Source organism: Mustela lutreola, chromosome 7, assembly GCF_030435805.1.
Source record: "Mustela lutreola isolate mMusLut2 chromosome 7, mMusLut2.pri, whole genome shotgun sequence".
NCBI classification, from domain to species: Eukaryota; Metazoa; Chordata; class Mammalia; order Carnivora; family Mustelidae; genus Mustela; species Mustela lutreola.
The window spans coordinates 123220268-123234952 of NC_081296.1; the positions used below are offsets into that span (position 1 = coordinate 123220268).

General features: G+C 36.8%; 1 protein-coding gene across 2 annotated transcripts in view; it reads left to right on the forward strand.

The window, feature by feature from the left end:
• The first annotated feature begins 85 nt into the window (after positions 1-85).
• Positions 86-14685, forward strand: part of TRIP11 (thyroid hormone receptor interactor 11) — a 63923-nt gene continuing 49323 nt past the window's right edge. The window contains exons 1-5 of one of the 2 annotated variants that reach the window (XM_059182468.1): positions 86-221; positions 4133-4194; positions 8683-8793; positions 11921-12199; positions 14193-14261. In XM_059182468.1, the coding sequence (XP_059038451.1) occupies positions 86-221; positions 4133-4194; positions 8683-8793; positions 11921-12199; positions 14193-14261 (657 nt within the window). The remainder of the gene's footprint in view (positions 222-4132; positions 4195-8682; positions 8794-11920; positions 12200-14192; positions 14262-14685) is intronic. The other variant, XM_059182471.1, reaches the window with a different exon arrangement.

Here is a 14685-nt window from a genome sequence, read left to right on the forward strand (position 1 = left end):
GAGGCTCGAGGACATTTGGCGGGATCGTCCGACGACGCCGGACGCTTTTCTCGGAGCGGACCAGGTCGTTCTCTAAACCGCAGCGATGTCCTGGCTTGGGGGCCTCGGCTCCGGCTTGGGCCAGTCTCTGGGTCAAGTCGGAGGCAGCCTGGCTTCCCTCACTGGCCAGATTTCAAACTTTACGAAGGATATGCTGATGGAGAGTACGGAGGAAGTGGAAGGTAACAGCTGGAGCGGTGGGAGGGAGGGCTTTCATGGGACCCCGGGAGCGCCGGTTTGGTTCCCCCTTCCATCCGTCGCGAGTGCCACTCCTTTTTTTCTTTCCACTTCTGTTGCCTCTTCTCAGCAGATTTTCTCTGGTGAAAGACACTGGAGTCCGGGGAAGAGTTCTGCCTCTTCTCCCACTGAATACTGTGGGAATCTCAGAGCAGAGTGAAACTGCTTCTACATCGAATGGTTTATTTTTGTTTGGTTCTTCCACGCCCACCGCTTACTTTGCCTTTACCTTGGGGGCGGATCTGATTTTGATCCTTTTCCTTTATACTGACACAGTTAAAAAGTATCCGTGCATGGCACATAGTCACCTTTTCCCTTCAGAGTTTTGTAACAATTGAAGCAACTCATTAAAATACTTAGTGAATCTTAAGCCCTTTCTGACTTGATATATTGTTAAACATGGCTCTAAGTTTTTCCTATTAGTTACCTTGTATTTTTGCTTATTCTGGTGACACAACGTTCCAGCTGAAATGTATTTTTGTGCCTAATTGCCCATTCTACCCATTATTTTGACAGTAAAACAAGGAAGATATACTGCCTGTTCTTAATAACTTTCACTCATTTTTGAAGTCCTTGTTTTGTTTTACTAATGAGTAGTGACCCAGAGTTACATAGTAATCGGTATTTAGGTTAATATTTTGATTTCTTGATATTTCTTTCCACAAGTAATACTTAGATCTAAAGAGTACTTTGTGTGTGTTTGTTTATTTATTTATTTATTTATTTATTAAAGAGTATTTGAATTCCAATGGAAGTCTGCCTCCACAGAGATGATGGGCTGGTCTTTTGGATGAGAGCACCTCCTTGGATAATTTTATTTCTTATAAGTTAATTAGCATTATGGTTTAATTTTTTTTAATCCTCATATAATTGAAACTTCCCGTTCATTAGGTTGAAGTAGAGAAAGATAGTTTGAGAAGTATATTTAGAATGTTTGTCTTTTAGAAAGCAGAAGCATTGGAGAGCTGCTGAAGCCCATTTTACTGCTTGGAGTATACCTTGGGTGGGAGTTGCATCAGGTGGGACATGTTGGGGGTAAGAGTGAAAGGGATTCTCCCTCTTTGTGTTCGGTAAAGGGTCGTGTGACCTTGAAATTTAGAAAGGAGACGAGCTGGATGACATGGAAATGACTGGTCTCTCCTTGTATCCTAGTTAGGGGAAAACAGTTGACTATTCCTAGAAAATATGCATCCCCCCACCCCCACCAACCTGACTGTCCCATAGGTTTAAGGTGGAATGCATTTGTTCTTCCTTCCAAATCTACTCCTATATTCTCATTCTTAATGGTTTCATCATCTGCCCAATCTCCTAAACTAGAAATCTTTGTCACCTTTGTGTTGCCTCTATCTTTTCCATTTCATTTCCAGTTGGTCACCAAACCTTGTTCATCGACTATGCCAGATTTGTTTCTTATATTTGTCCCTTCCTTTTTTACCCCTGTGTTCTTTGATTCACACCTCCCTTCTCTCTCCCATGCACTTTCTCCTTCCCACCCTGTCACACGTTTCTCTGGACTCCACTCCCATTTTCTCGGTGTTGCCAATTTTCTAAAACATAGGTGCTGTAGAATCTTTTAGCTCTGTTCCTTTCAGAACATTCATTGGATGAAATCCAATCCTCTTAGTTTTGGAAGACAAGAAACCTATCCTATCTGAGATCAACCTCCCTTTTCTAATCTTAACCTCTAATTCCCTCCCCTTCTCTTCAAATTGCCATACATATGCATGTTCACACACATAGGTGCTTGCACCCAGAGGTTTTGCCACATGGAACTTTGTGAAGTACCTATGCAACTCCAAGCCTCTGCGTGGAAAGCCCTTCCTTTTCTACTTCCTCCTCTGTCCTCCTTTGCTTGGAAAACAGTTTTTTCCTGTATGACCTTGCTCATGTGCCAGGTACTTGGTGAAACCATACTCATTCCATGGCAGGCTGAGTCTATTGCATGTGATCTTGAGGATCTCTGTGAGAGCACTTAACCATGTGGAGTTATAATTTACTTCTGTTCTTGATGCCCAAGGTGGGGACTGTGTATGTGTGTGTGTGTGTGTGTGTGTATAAATATATATAAATAATCCTTATATCCTCAGTATTTGGCACCTTCCATGATACATAGTAGATGCTCAGTAAAAAAATATTGCTGAGTATTAAAAATCTGCAATGCTTTTATTTTTTATAAAAATGCTTAGTAAAAGCATAATGTTTTTATTATTTCCCTTTCTATTAAAATAGGACTTGTTTAACACCTAATTTATTGATTTTGCAAATCATTTAAAGGGTCAGAGTACAGTTCATTTATTCATTTAACAACTATTTATTGGACATCTACCCTGTGCCAGCAGTGCACAAGATAACAGTTCCAACATAGCTCTGTTGGTACAGCTTGAAAGATTATCTGTATTTGCAATAGCAGAAAGTTGCTCTTGTACCAGAAACTGTACTGATTTATTCAGAGTTAGGAACTTGGGCTTTTCAATTAGACGTGGGTTGAAATCCCACTTCCATGCATTATAGATTGTGGGTCTTTGGCAAATTCTTAAATACTTAGCCTCTATAAAGCAGAATTTCCTTATCAAATAGAGGTAGTCATACCTATCGCGGGGTTGGGAGGATTAAATGAAATCATGAGGATAAAATGCTTGGCAGATGGTAAGCATTAATAAAGAGTACCTGTTGTTTTTGTTTTCCCTCAGCAAGAAAGAATTTTTGGGTCTGCATAACATCCCCCTTTATCCTAAGAAGACCAGGTTTTTGTTTGTTTGTTTGTTTGTTTGTTTTGGAGGGAGGTAAGAGAGGAGGTCTGCGTAAGTCTATTTTTATTTCTCTTTAAAACAATTTCTGCTTCTAACAATGACCCTCCTAAACAGACTGGATTATAATTTGTTCTCTTCTGAGTAGCAATTAGACATTCCTGTCAGAGTTTTAAGCAAGATGTATGAGCAACCACAAAAGCAACTGCACCTGGTGATTTGCAAAACAAGAAGAGTGGGTTTGCCACTATTCTTTATTGGATGTCACTTGTATTTTCTTTTGATTTAAACTGTAAATCAGAGAAGTTCTTTCTTTTTTTTTCCCCCAACAGAGAAGTTATTTCTTGAGTATTAAAGTGCTGTGACTAATGAAAAATACTGGCACCTAGAAAAAAATCTTAACTGATGAAGATGTTCTGGTAGCATCAGCAGTGCCATTTTGATGGAGCTGACCTCTGATTCTGTGGTTTTTTTTTTAATTTTTAATTATGATTTTTTTAAGTAAACTCTGCACCCAGCGTCGGGCTTGAACTCCTGACCCTGAGATCAAGAGTCTCACGCTGCACCAGCTAAGCCAGCCAGGTGCCCTGTCTCCGACTCTCCATTTAAATGAAAATGTACAAAAGCAGACTGAGCTCATCCCCATTTTAAATAGATAGTGCCCATGTTACTTGACCTAAGTGTTCTTTTTGTGCATTTTCTTCTTTATTTAGGGGTCATTATTATTTGATAGTATTGGGAGCAGAAGTTAGAAATAAGGCCTCAACCCCAGTTGTTTAAGTTTCATCTAAAATTAAACTAAACCCCCAGAGAGAATTAATTTGTAAAACTCAGTTTTCCATAATAAAATCTTATTGAACACTTCCAAGGGGGAAATGTAGATGTCTTACCTAGGTCCAGAAGATAGGCAAAAAAACCGATTTACATGATAATAAAGCACATATGTGACAGTAGGAAATTGTGATAAAAATCAAGTGGTACTGTCTTCTGAGTTTGTTCTCAGATCAGCATACCGTTCTGTTGAAAGCTCAGTGAAATATATACTTTAAAATGCCTGTTTATTCACATGGTGTTTATCATATATTCAGTGTATGCTGTTTCTTTCGTAGCAGAATTACCTAATTCTAGAAGAAAGGAAATTGAAGCCATTCATTCAGTCTTAAGATCAGAGGTAAGGAAAATTAAAGACTGTTATTGAACTTAGATTTTTTTCTTTTTTGAAGGCATGGCAGTTAACTCTTTTTCAGCTCTCTGTCTTTATTACACTGCTTACCACTTTTATCTCTTCTTTGTCCCAGTTCTTTTTAGTGTTATCATCTTTCAGATGAAGAACACATTTACATGTTACTCCACTTTCTTCTTTAATATTCCTATCATCTTTTACATGCTGGAAAATGGCCTGGGGTAGAAGAACTAGTGACAGCATTTTATCTAGGAATTACCATGTTCTGACAGTGTGCACAATTGCAGTAGTACATTTTATTGAAGTATAATGCGAAGAATGCAATTCTATTTAATCTAGATCTTTTTAATTTGCTAACATGAAAAAAGGTGTGTATTTCTAAACAAAGAAGTTTAAAATATAGATCTAATTTTACCATTTTCCACCCATTGTTAGTGCCTCATGGTAACTACCTCTGGACATTGTACTTAATGGAGACGAGGCAAACTTGGGAAGGGTTCAAAGGAAAGCCATAAAGAAAATGAAGTGATTTAAAATAGGATCTATTATAAAGTACTAAAGACACTCAACTATTTAGCTTATGGGTAAGAACCGTGAGGGAACACAATATTTCATTAAAAGGGATTTTTAGAGGACTGTGGTAAGCATGTTTTCCTTTTGCTAAGCTCATAAACAGAGAAAATTAAATTTAAAATATTAGAAAATATTTGCTGACAATCAGTTCAGGTCCTTGTCACAAAATATTGTGAAGTAAAATCAGTATTGAATTCTGGCCCAGATTACCAAGGTGGATGTAGAGGGACCTCTCAAGAGGGACTGTCTCGGTATTCTGTCTCAATTCAAGATGGCTATTTGGTGACACTTGAGACGTTAGGTATAATTACCTAATAAGTAGATGCTTCAGTGACAGATGAACTTAATAACTTCTTTCTTTGTACAGCCGAGAAAATTGTTCCTGTAATCCCTAAAGAAATTCTTGAGAAGGCACTGATTAATTAGTTCAGACCCACCCAGAAAAAGTAAATGGCAGAGATGTGTGTAGTGGCATTAATTTAGGTAAATTCTCCAGTGTCCATTTGGGGGAAAAAAGTAAGTAGGGTGAATCTGCTTAGTGACTGACTGCTCTCTGTTGAGCTTGAGAAGGGAGAGAGAATTCTTCTGTCCCTCTGTTGATCTCACTTCTAATCTCATGGGTTTAAGGTAGCATGATTCTAGTGTTTAGAAATATTTTTGGTATCATGCATCCCCAGATGAAAGCCACCTTTCTCATTTGATGCTTATTCACAGTATCTTGAGCTACTCACATGCTAGAAGAAAAGGTACTGTTGGATTCCCCAAGGGCTTTGTTTTCTAAGGTGACTTTGATTCTTGCTGTGTGTTGGCACAGAAGCACTTCATACCCTCACCCTGTACATGACTATGTAATAAGGGAATAAGGTGATTAAAGCCATCAGGAAACTAAAAAATATAAAATCCTATTTAGAAAGTCTTAGATTTTATTTATTTATCTGTTGTAGAGAAAGAAAGAAAATGAGAGTGGAGGAGGGGCAGAGGGAGAAGGAGGGAGAATCGCATACATGCTCCAAGATGTGGAGCTTGATCCCTCAACCTTGACATCATACCTAGCCAGAACCAAGAGTTAGCTGCTTAACCAACTGAGCCACCCAGGCAGAGGGTGTTTAGTATAGACAGAGGGCATTGTGTTTTCCAGAGGAATGTCTGTTTACAGACATAATATTTCAAGCTGACTGAATTAGTTAGGTTTCTTCAATTTAACCTCTATGCCAAGAAAAAAAAAATCTCATCCACATTTACCATCTGGATCCAGAGAACTTAAAAATTTTTTTTTATAGTAAATCATTTTGTAAGAAAGTTACAGAAGTAGGAATAAAGTGATAGTGAAAAACTTCTTCAGAAATTTTAGTAAGAACTTATTTATGGCAAGGCCATATTTTTATTCCATATGTTTCTGGTTTTGAAAACATATATACTCAAAATAGACAGTGTCTGAATGCAGTTAACTGCTTTTTAACTCTTATGCATGAACCGAAATGTGTGTTATTTTGTAAATACCGATTCCAGATTTCATTTACATCTCTAGTAGGTTTCAGCTGATCATGACTTCTGGTTCTTGTGTCATTTAAACCAATATCTTTGCAAACTTTGATGGCTCATGATTTTGTTGAAGAGACGATGACTGTCATCTTTGCTCCATAATTACAGAGCTAATTTATAAATATCAATTAGATTTATAAATACCAATTAGATATATAAATACCAGTTAGAATGATCAGTCCACTGAATTTTTTTCACTTTATGTCATCTTTTTCTTCCCAGGCACCTTTGTATACACACCTGCCTACAACATTTGTCCACTTATGGACTATATCAAGTAAATGTTGGTGTACAAATATATCCATAGTGAAAGAATACTGTCACATAGCCATTTAGTGAAGTGGGATGGTTCAGGTCCTTGTCACAAAATATTGTGAAGTAAAATCTTTTCCTATTGAATGATAGGAAACTTGATAAGTTTCCTTATCTCAGATAGATAACTTGATGAGAACACCATATATCTTTTTTGTTCTTAGAAATATATTGGGGGCACCTGGGTGGCTCATTCTGTTAAGTGTCTGGCTTTGGCTTAGGTCATGATCTCAGGGACCTGGGATCAAGCCCCGAGTCAGAGTCTGGCTCTCTGCTCAGCAGGGAGTCTGCTTCTCCCTCTGTGCTCAAGTGCGGTCTTTCTCTCTCTCAAATAAATAAAAAATCTTGTAAAGAAAATTAGTAAAAAGGAATACATTGTTCACTCATCAGTTTTGAAGTTTGAGAATATTCCTCTAGGATGCTTTTATTTGAAGACTTGGCTGGGATTTTACCTCAACAGCCTGCTCACCACAGCCATCAGACTCTAGAATGCTGTTTTCTGTCTCTTCATATTTGTCTTCTGGGTTGTGTTAATAACTGAAGTGTTTTCCTCTGTCCGTTTTCTTTTCTTTGTGGAAACCAAAGTTCTGAATTTTCAGATGTGTTCAATAAAAGTGAAAGACAACAAAACCAAAAAGACACTACAAAGTGGGTGTCTCTAGCTTTTTCCTTTCTGAAAGGTGTTACAGTACTTTGGGTACTGCAGTCTGAAAACTGGTTATTTCAGTCTTGCATCATTCTTCTGGGTGAGTCTGTCAGTCTTCTGTTTTCTTATTCTATAAGACTTTTTTTTTTTTTAAGATTTTATTTATTTATTTGACAGAGATCACAAGTAGGCAGAGAGGCAGGCAGAGAGAGAGGAAGGGAAGCAGGCTCCCTGCTGAGCAGAGAGCCCCATGCGGGGCTGGATCCCAGGACCCTGAGATTGCGACCTGAGCCGAAGGCAGAGGCTTTAACCCACTGAGCCACCCAGGCGCCCCTATATAAGACTTTTTTTTAGCCTACTTGAGAATAATTGGTGAATAATGATAAAATATATACTTTTTAGAATGACAAAATAGCAAAATGTTTCAAAGACAGAAGAACAAGGTCATTATAATCTCGTGAAAATTCTGTCAAGTTCACTGGGGCAGGGTAAGCTTCCCCAAATTCTAATAGTCGCTTAAAAGCTTGAACTATGGGGTGCCTGGTTCTCAGGGTCCTGGGATTGAGCCCCACATCGGGCTCTCTGCTCAGCGGGGAGCCTGCTTCCCCCCGCCCCTCTCTGCCTGCCTCTCTGCCTACTTGTGATCTCTGTCAAATAAACAAATTAAAAAAAAATCTTAAAAAAAAAAAAAAAGCAAAAAACCCAAGTCAGATAATTAGCTGAATGAGCCACTCAGGTGCCCGAAAATTTAAGTAATTTTTTAAACATATTTTCAAAAATCTTAGAACAAAAGACTATGATATCTTGATTCATTGAGTTAGAATATTTTGTGTACTTCTGACTAGTTTTTGAACTGAGCTCTAGTATGGTTTTCAAATTGGAATTTTCAGAGCCACCTCAGACGCCTGGCAGGTAGGTAGTATGAAGGTATGATAGGTAATATGAGGCTTTGAAGGTATGATAGGTAATATGAAGCTTTGGCCTCCTACTTATACTTCCATCAAGAAGTCTTTTTTAAAAAGATTTCTTTTAAAAAGTTATGTTTGGGAAGAAAACAAAAGTTGAAATGTGTAATCTAGTTTATTCATTAACCAGACATGGATTGCCTGTTATATGCTAGACCCTGGACACACAGTGATGGGGGAAACATAGATCATTGGACAAGATTTACTGTTTTTTTTTTTTAACTCTGGTTCAGAATTTTGCATAATCTCTATAAACGTGCTTATTACACTTGTAGCTTTAATTAAAACTATTTCAAAGGTCAGATTCTGAGAACTTCTGTATTTTATACCTTTTTCTGTATAAAGTGGTATGTTTTTCATGATGCCATGCACATAACTGTTACTGACATGTTTTACTTTTAGTCTTCTTGTTGAAAATACTTTTTTCTTTGTTTCTAGAATGAGAGACTCAAAAAACTTTGTACTGATTTAGAAGAGAAGCATGAAGCATCGGAGCTTCAAATAAAGCAGCAATCTACAAGTTATCGAAATCAACTACAACAGAAGGAGGTAAAAGTTATTAAAGTTCATAATTATTTCCTTGTAATGTTTTTAGGAGGGTTTTTAAGAGTTATAAATCAGGCTATCTACAACCATAAAAATATTGAAAGGGGGATGAAGCTAGTAATTCCCAACTCAGTTTGATACCATTATTTTAAGAATTTTAAGCTTTTCTGTTAAATTTGTATTTTATAAGCTAACCTTTATTTCCTACTTTCCAAAAGAGGAAAACCCTGTCAGTAAAGTATCTTCAGGTATCTGTTGCTTGTAATTTCTGATTTAATGAAACCTAATTTTTCCTCTGTTCACTTAAAATTGTGAATCAGTGTGATAATTGTTAATGGCATTTCGTTTTTAAAAATGATTTTGACTACCAGTGTTCATATATATTGAGTTGGCATTTATTTGACTTTCCATGAAAAAAGAATATTAAGTATATTAAGTTGAATTACATCGTTCTATAAATATTTTTTCCCTTTAGTTTATTAGAAATGTTTATTTTTGAGTTGGCTTATCTTTTGTTTGCCATGCTGATAATAGATATTATATAATTTAAACAGCATTATAGTGAATTCTTAAAATACAGACGATGTCTCCATGTTTCATTTTGTTGTTGAAATATCTTCAGTGTTTAGTACATAAATGGAATTTAGTTCTTCTATTGAATTGAGCTATTTCTTCTTTTATTAATCATTGGGGTTTTCTTTAGTTTGTTGATTAAATATTCATTTCTATCATAACTTCATATATGAGGTTTTTTAAAAAGGTTTATTTATTTTTATCACTTTTTGGCCTTTTGTCTAAGATCGAGTGTAAGATTTACTTATTTTAGAGAGAGAGAGAGAGAGCGTGTGTGAGGGGGGAGGGGCAGATGGAGAGGAAGAGACAGAATCTCAAGCAGACTCTGCACTGAGCATGGAGCCTGACACCATTCTCAGGCTCATGACACTGAAATCATGACCTGAACTGAAACCAGGAGTCAGATGCTCAATCAGCTGAGCCACTCAGGCATCCCCATATTTGAGGTTTTAAAATTTAGATGCATTGAGTTTTAGTTCTTTCAGTAACATACTGAGATGAAAAGTAAAAGCAAGCTGCATTACAGGTAAACATTTAAAGAAGAGCTTAACTTTCTAATCTGTTGGGAATTGATTTCATAAAATATTATAAAAATAAATTACTACAAAAATAAAATGAGTATAAAAAAGGAAAATTACAAGTTCTAGTTAAAGCTAAAAGCCCACTTTTAAGAAAGATTTAACAGATTATAAAATTGCTCTGTCAAATTGTTTTAAAAGACTATAAGCCTTATTTTTTAAACTTACGTACATATCACAGATTGGTAGTAAACATTCATGCCTTTAGTCCACAGACCACACTTTGATCAGCACCGACTTATAAAAATTACAGTAATGTAGTAGTTCTCACCCAGGGGTTTATAGCTGAATCATCCATGATACTTTAAATCATGCCCTCCAGGACATTACGATTTTGGTTTACTGTGAAGGGGCCCTGGTATTGGTATTTTTCAGAAACTCCATAGGTGATTCTGATGCTTACATTCTAATTGGAAACACTACTGTGGAAAATCTGTGGTTTTATTTTCTACTTAACTATCGATATTAGAGGGCAAATAAAGCATTTTAGTTTAGAAATGCTTCTTTGTTACTAATTTGCATTTTTTAACTCAATAACTTGATATTAATATCAGTTTTAAAATGAGAACTTTCTTTATATTGAAATTACTCTTGGGGGCACCTGGGTGGCTCAGTTGGTTAAGTGACTGGGTTCAGCTCAGGTCATGATCCTAAAGTACCAGGATTGAGTCCACATCAGGCTCCCTGCCCAGCCAGGAGTCTACTTCTCCCTCTGACCCTCCCCCCTCTCCTGCTCTGTCTTTCTCTCTCTCAAATGAATAAAGACAATCTTTAAAAGAAAAAAAGTTACCCTTGAAAATAATTTTGTTTTTCAGAATTTCAGTATTTTTTACTAGAATAAAAGATAATATATGAATATACTTAAGGTCTGCAGTTTTCTGCCGTCGTTATGATGATCATATTCCAGAGATGCAGTTTACGTCATGTCATTTATGGGCAAATGAATGAAATGTGTATGTTACCCATACATTTTAGAGAAGGGGTTCTGGTACAAGAAACCTGTTATGACACTTGATGTAATTGTATTTGGTTTTTATTTGTCTAATTGCTTGGTTGTACATGTGTAGAAATATTGTTACTGGTCAGCTAACTCCCAGTATCATATTCCCCTTTGTGGCAGGGTGCCTGCTGAGGTAGGTATTTTACAGAAAGCTTATCTCAATTCTCCCTAGCTTACTCACTTTTATATTTTGAATAATCTCTCACTGAGTAATGATATGGTGTTGTGGTAAATCCATATATTTGTAATTTCTTTTGGACAATGAGTTGGTATTGCCAGTCCTTAGTTAAAACTCCACTAAAGGTTTCAGAATTTTTATATTATTCTTTCCCTGAGTAAGTCAAATTTTCACTGGCTCCTTTTTGCCAAGGCTAAAGCCAAGGCCTTTTACATTGTGTGATTTCTTTCTAAGACTCAAAGGCTAATAATAGCTGTTATCTAAGAATGGATTACTAAAGCATTCTTCCAGCTGTTGAACAGACCAGTACAAAGCTACTCCTGATTCATGGTGCATTTTAAGCCTAAATTCCACCATAATCAGTAACATCAGACTACTCCAACAGATGCTCCAAAGAAACTTGCTAATTAATACACAGACTGCTGCAGCTTTCACTTTCCCATCACTTATGGTTTAATAATACAGATAGAACCCATGAGAATTGTCCATACCACCTGATACACAGAAGATAATAAACCCATGTTCAACTGAGAATTTCGTTGCTCCAGTTAACACACAAGTGAGATATTCTGATCTTTGTACTGTTTGAAACATTATCCCTATTTTAACTGGTAAATCATGTTTGGTTTTTAAATAAAGGTTTTCTGGTCAGGGTGTTATGGAAGACTTGGATGCAGCTGAAGGAGTTACCATCATTGGATAATCTTAAATTATTACAACTTTTAACATTATGGGTCTATAAAGATGTCAGTATGGTTATTTTAAACTACCTTCTCTAAAATACAGATTATAAATGTGTAGGTAGAAATCAGCCATCTTAAAGCAAGACAGATTGCGCTGCAGGATCAGCTGCTGAAGCTGCAGTCTGCTGCTCAGTCCACACAGTCAGGAGCTGGTGGAGGACCGGCAGCCCCTGCATCCTCTCCATTCGGCTACCGTGTCAGCCAGCATGCTTCGGGTTTCCACGATGACGACATGGACTTTGGTGACATCATTTCATCACAACAAGAAATAAATAGATTGTCAAACCAAGTGTCAAGACTTGAGTCTGAAGTTGGTCATTGGAGGCATATTGCTCAGGTAGGTAAAGTTATCATGAGTCTCTGAAAACTGTTACTGAGGAAAAATAGTGGTTTTATATGTAGAGCTTTTAGTATCAGAAAGAAATCTGGATTTAAAGGAGAAATCATACCAATTAAAATTACCTTTGTGCTTCCCAAGTTGCTAGACATTCCCAATATCCAAAATAAATCTTAGAATGATCAGTTTGTCCATCTTATCTCTAAAAATGTAGTAGTTTTTAAAGTACCATAGAATTGTAGATTCTCTGTCCAGCCTTTAGAGATGAGGATTTCACAGCCTATTTTAGAGCCTTGAAAATTGCATTCAAACAAGTAAATTCCTCAGGTGATTCTGATACACATTTTAGGAAACATTGCCTAGGATAAGATTTCATAGGGAAGAGGTGCATTTTTGGTATGTATATTTAAGCATATTTTGAATATTTTCTGTATTATAGACCTGTAGTAGGATATAAAGGTGGAAAAGGCATAATTGGGATCCTTCAGGGGACTCAAGTCTTTAGCAAGCCATACTGAAACTTATTTGTATTATATTTTACAAATGTTTCAATAGGTGCTATCCTATATATTGATCTTCATAACCATGTGAAGTATTTATTATCTCTGTTTTACAGATAAGCACAGTAAAAGTTTAATATACTTACTGTTGCCCTAATTAAGTTGTAATTTAAACAGGCATCTTTTGACTTCAAATCCCGTTTTTCTGGTGGACTAAGTTCCTTTTTTATCCAGACAGTAGCTTTTGGTTCCTTAACACACTAAATATATAGTAAATAAGTTAATAATGATAAATCGACAAAAAAATAAAAAATAAATGGAGAACATTTGGCTTTGAATGTGAAGAGAAGAATCCAAAAGTTCTTTTAATTGTCAGACCAAAGGGTGTTTTGAATTGAGATAGGGATCCTCTGGATAAAATCATTTAAAAAAGATGTTAACTGGGTTTTTACAAGAATTAATGTGGTTGGGTAATTTTTTGGAGGTTTAGAAATTTTAAATTTAGAATTTTAGAAATTTTGATTTAGGAAGCTGCTTGTTTATCATCAAATTTATATTTTGTTAAGCTAAGTAAAGTATTCTCTGGTGTTTTTCTTAACATTGGTTATTTTGTGAAGGTGTCTCCCTACTTAGATATCAAACTCTTAAAAATTATGTTTTGTTTTCTTTTCTTAGGAGGAGAGCATTGGGGGAGGGGCAGGGGAGAGTGAGAATCTCAAGCAGGCTTCATGTTCAAAGGGGAGCCTGATTTGGGGCTCAGTCTCACAATCCTGAGATCATGTGTGACTTGAGATGAAATCAAGAGTCGGATGCTTAATTGACTGAGCCTGGACGCCCTTTGACAATTATCTTTTATTTGTTATGTATTACTCACAATTGGACTGGGTTCTTTAAAAGGTGCTTGGTATTCTTTTTTTTTTTTTTTTTTTAAAGATTTTATTTATTTATTTGACAGACCGAGATCACAAGTAGGCAGAGAGGCAGGCAGAGAGAGAGAGAGGAGGAAGCAGGCTCTCTGCAGAGCAGACAGCCCGATGCGGGGCTCGATCCCAGGACCCTGGGATCATGACCTGAGCCGAAAGCAGAGGCTTTAACCCACTGAGCCACCCAGGCGCCCCAAGGTGCTTGGTATTCTTAATCAGGATTTGCCTCGGAAATACTCCTTTAAAAAAATTATATATATATATGTATATACATGTATACATACATACATATATATATATATATATATGTGTGTGTGTGTGATTTTACTTATTTATTCGAGAGAGAGAGAGAATAAACAGGGAGAGGGAGAAGTGGACTCCCAGCTGAGCAAGAAGCACGACACAGGGCTCCATCCCAGGACCCTGGGATCATGACCTGACCTAAAGGCAGGTGCTTAACTGAATGAGCCACCTAGGCACTCCTGAAAAATATTTTTTAGCAAAATTATTTTGTAATTTTCTCTTTTATAAGAATGCCAGTACAATTTTCTATTTGTTTTTCTGATCTAGACTTCTAAAGCACAAGGATCAAACAACTCTAATCAAAATGAAATCTGCAAATTGCAAAATATCATTAAGGTAAGGAGGTTGTTGGAACAATGCCTTTTTTTTAAAAAGATTTAATTAATTAATTTATTTGAGTGAGAGCAGGAGAGAGAGAGAAGGAGCGGGGTGGGGGGAAAGGGAGAGGGAGAAGCAGATGCCCTACTGAGCAGAGAGCCCAAATTTGGGGCTTGATTCAGGACCCTGGGATCACGACCTGCATCGAAGCCACCCAGGTGCCCTGCAACAATGGCTATTATACATCTAAAATTTGTTTATTAAAAGTAAAAGTAAAATTTGCTTATTAAAAGTCTGGGATGCCTGGATGGCTTATTCAGTTAAGCGTCTGCCTTCTGCTTGTGTCATGATCTTGGGGTCCTTGGATCCAGTTCTGCGTGGTGCTCCCTGCTTAGCAGGGAGTCTGCTTCTCCCTCTTCCTCTGCCTACTACCCCTTCTGCT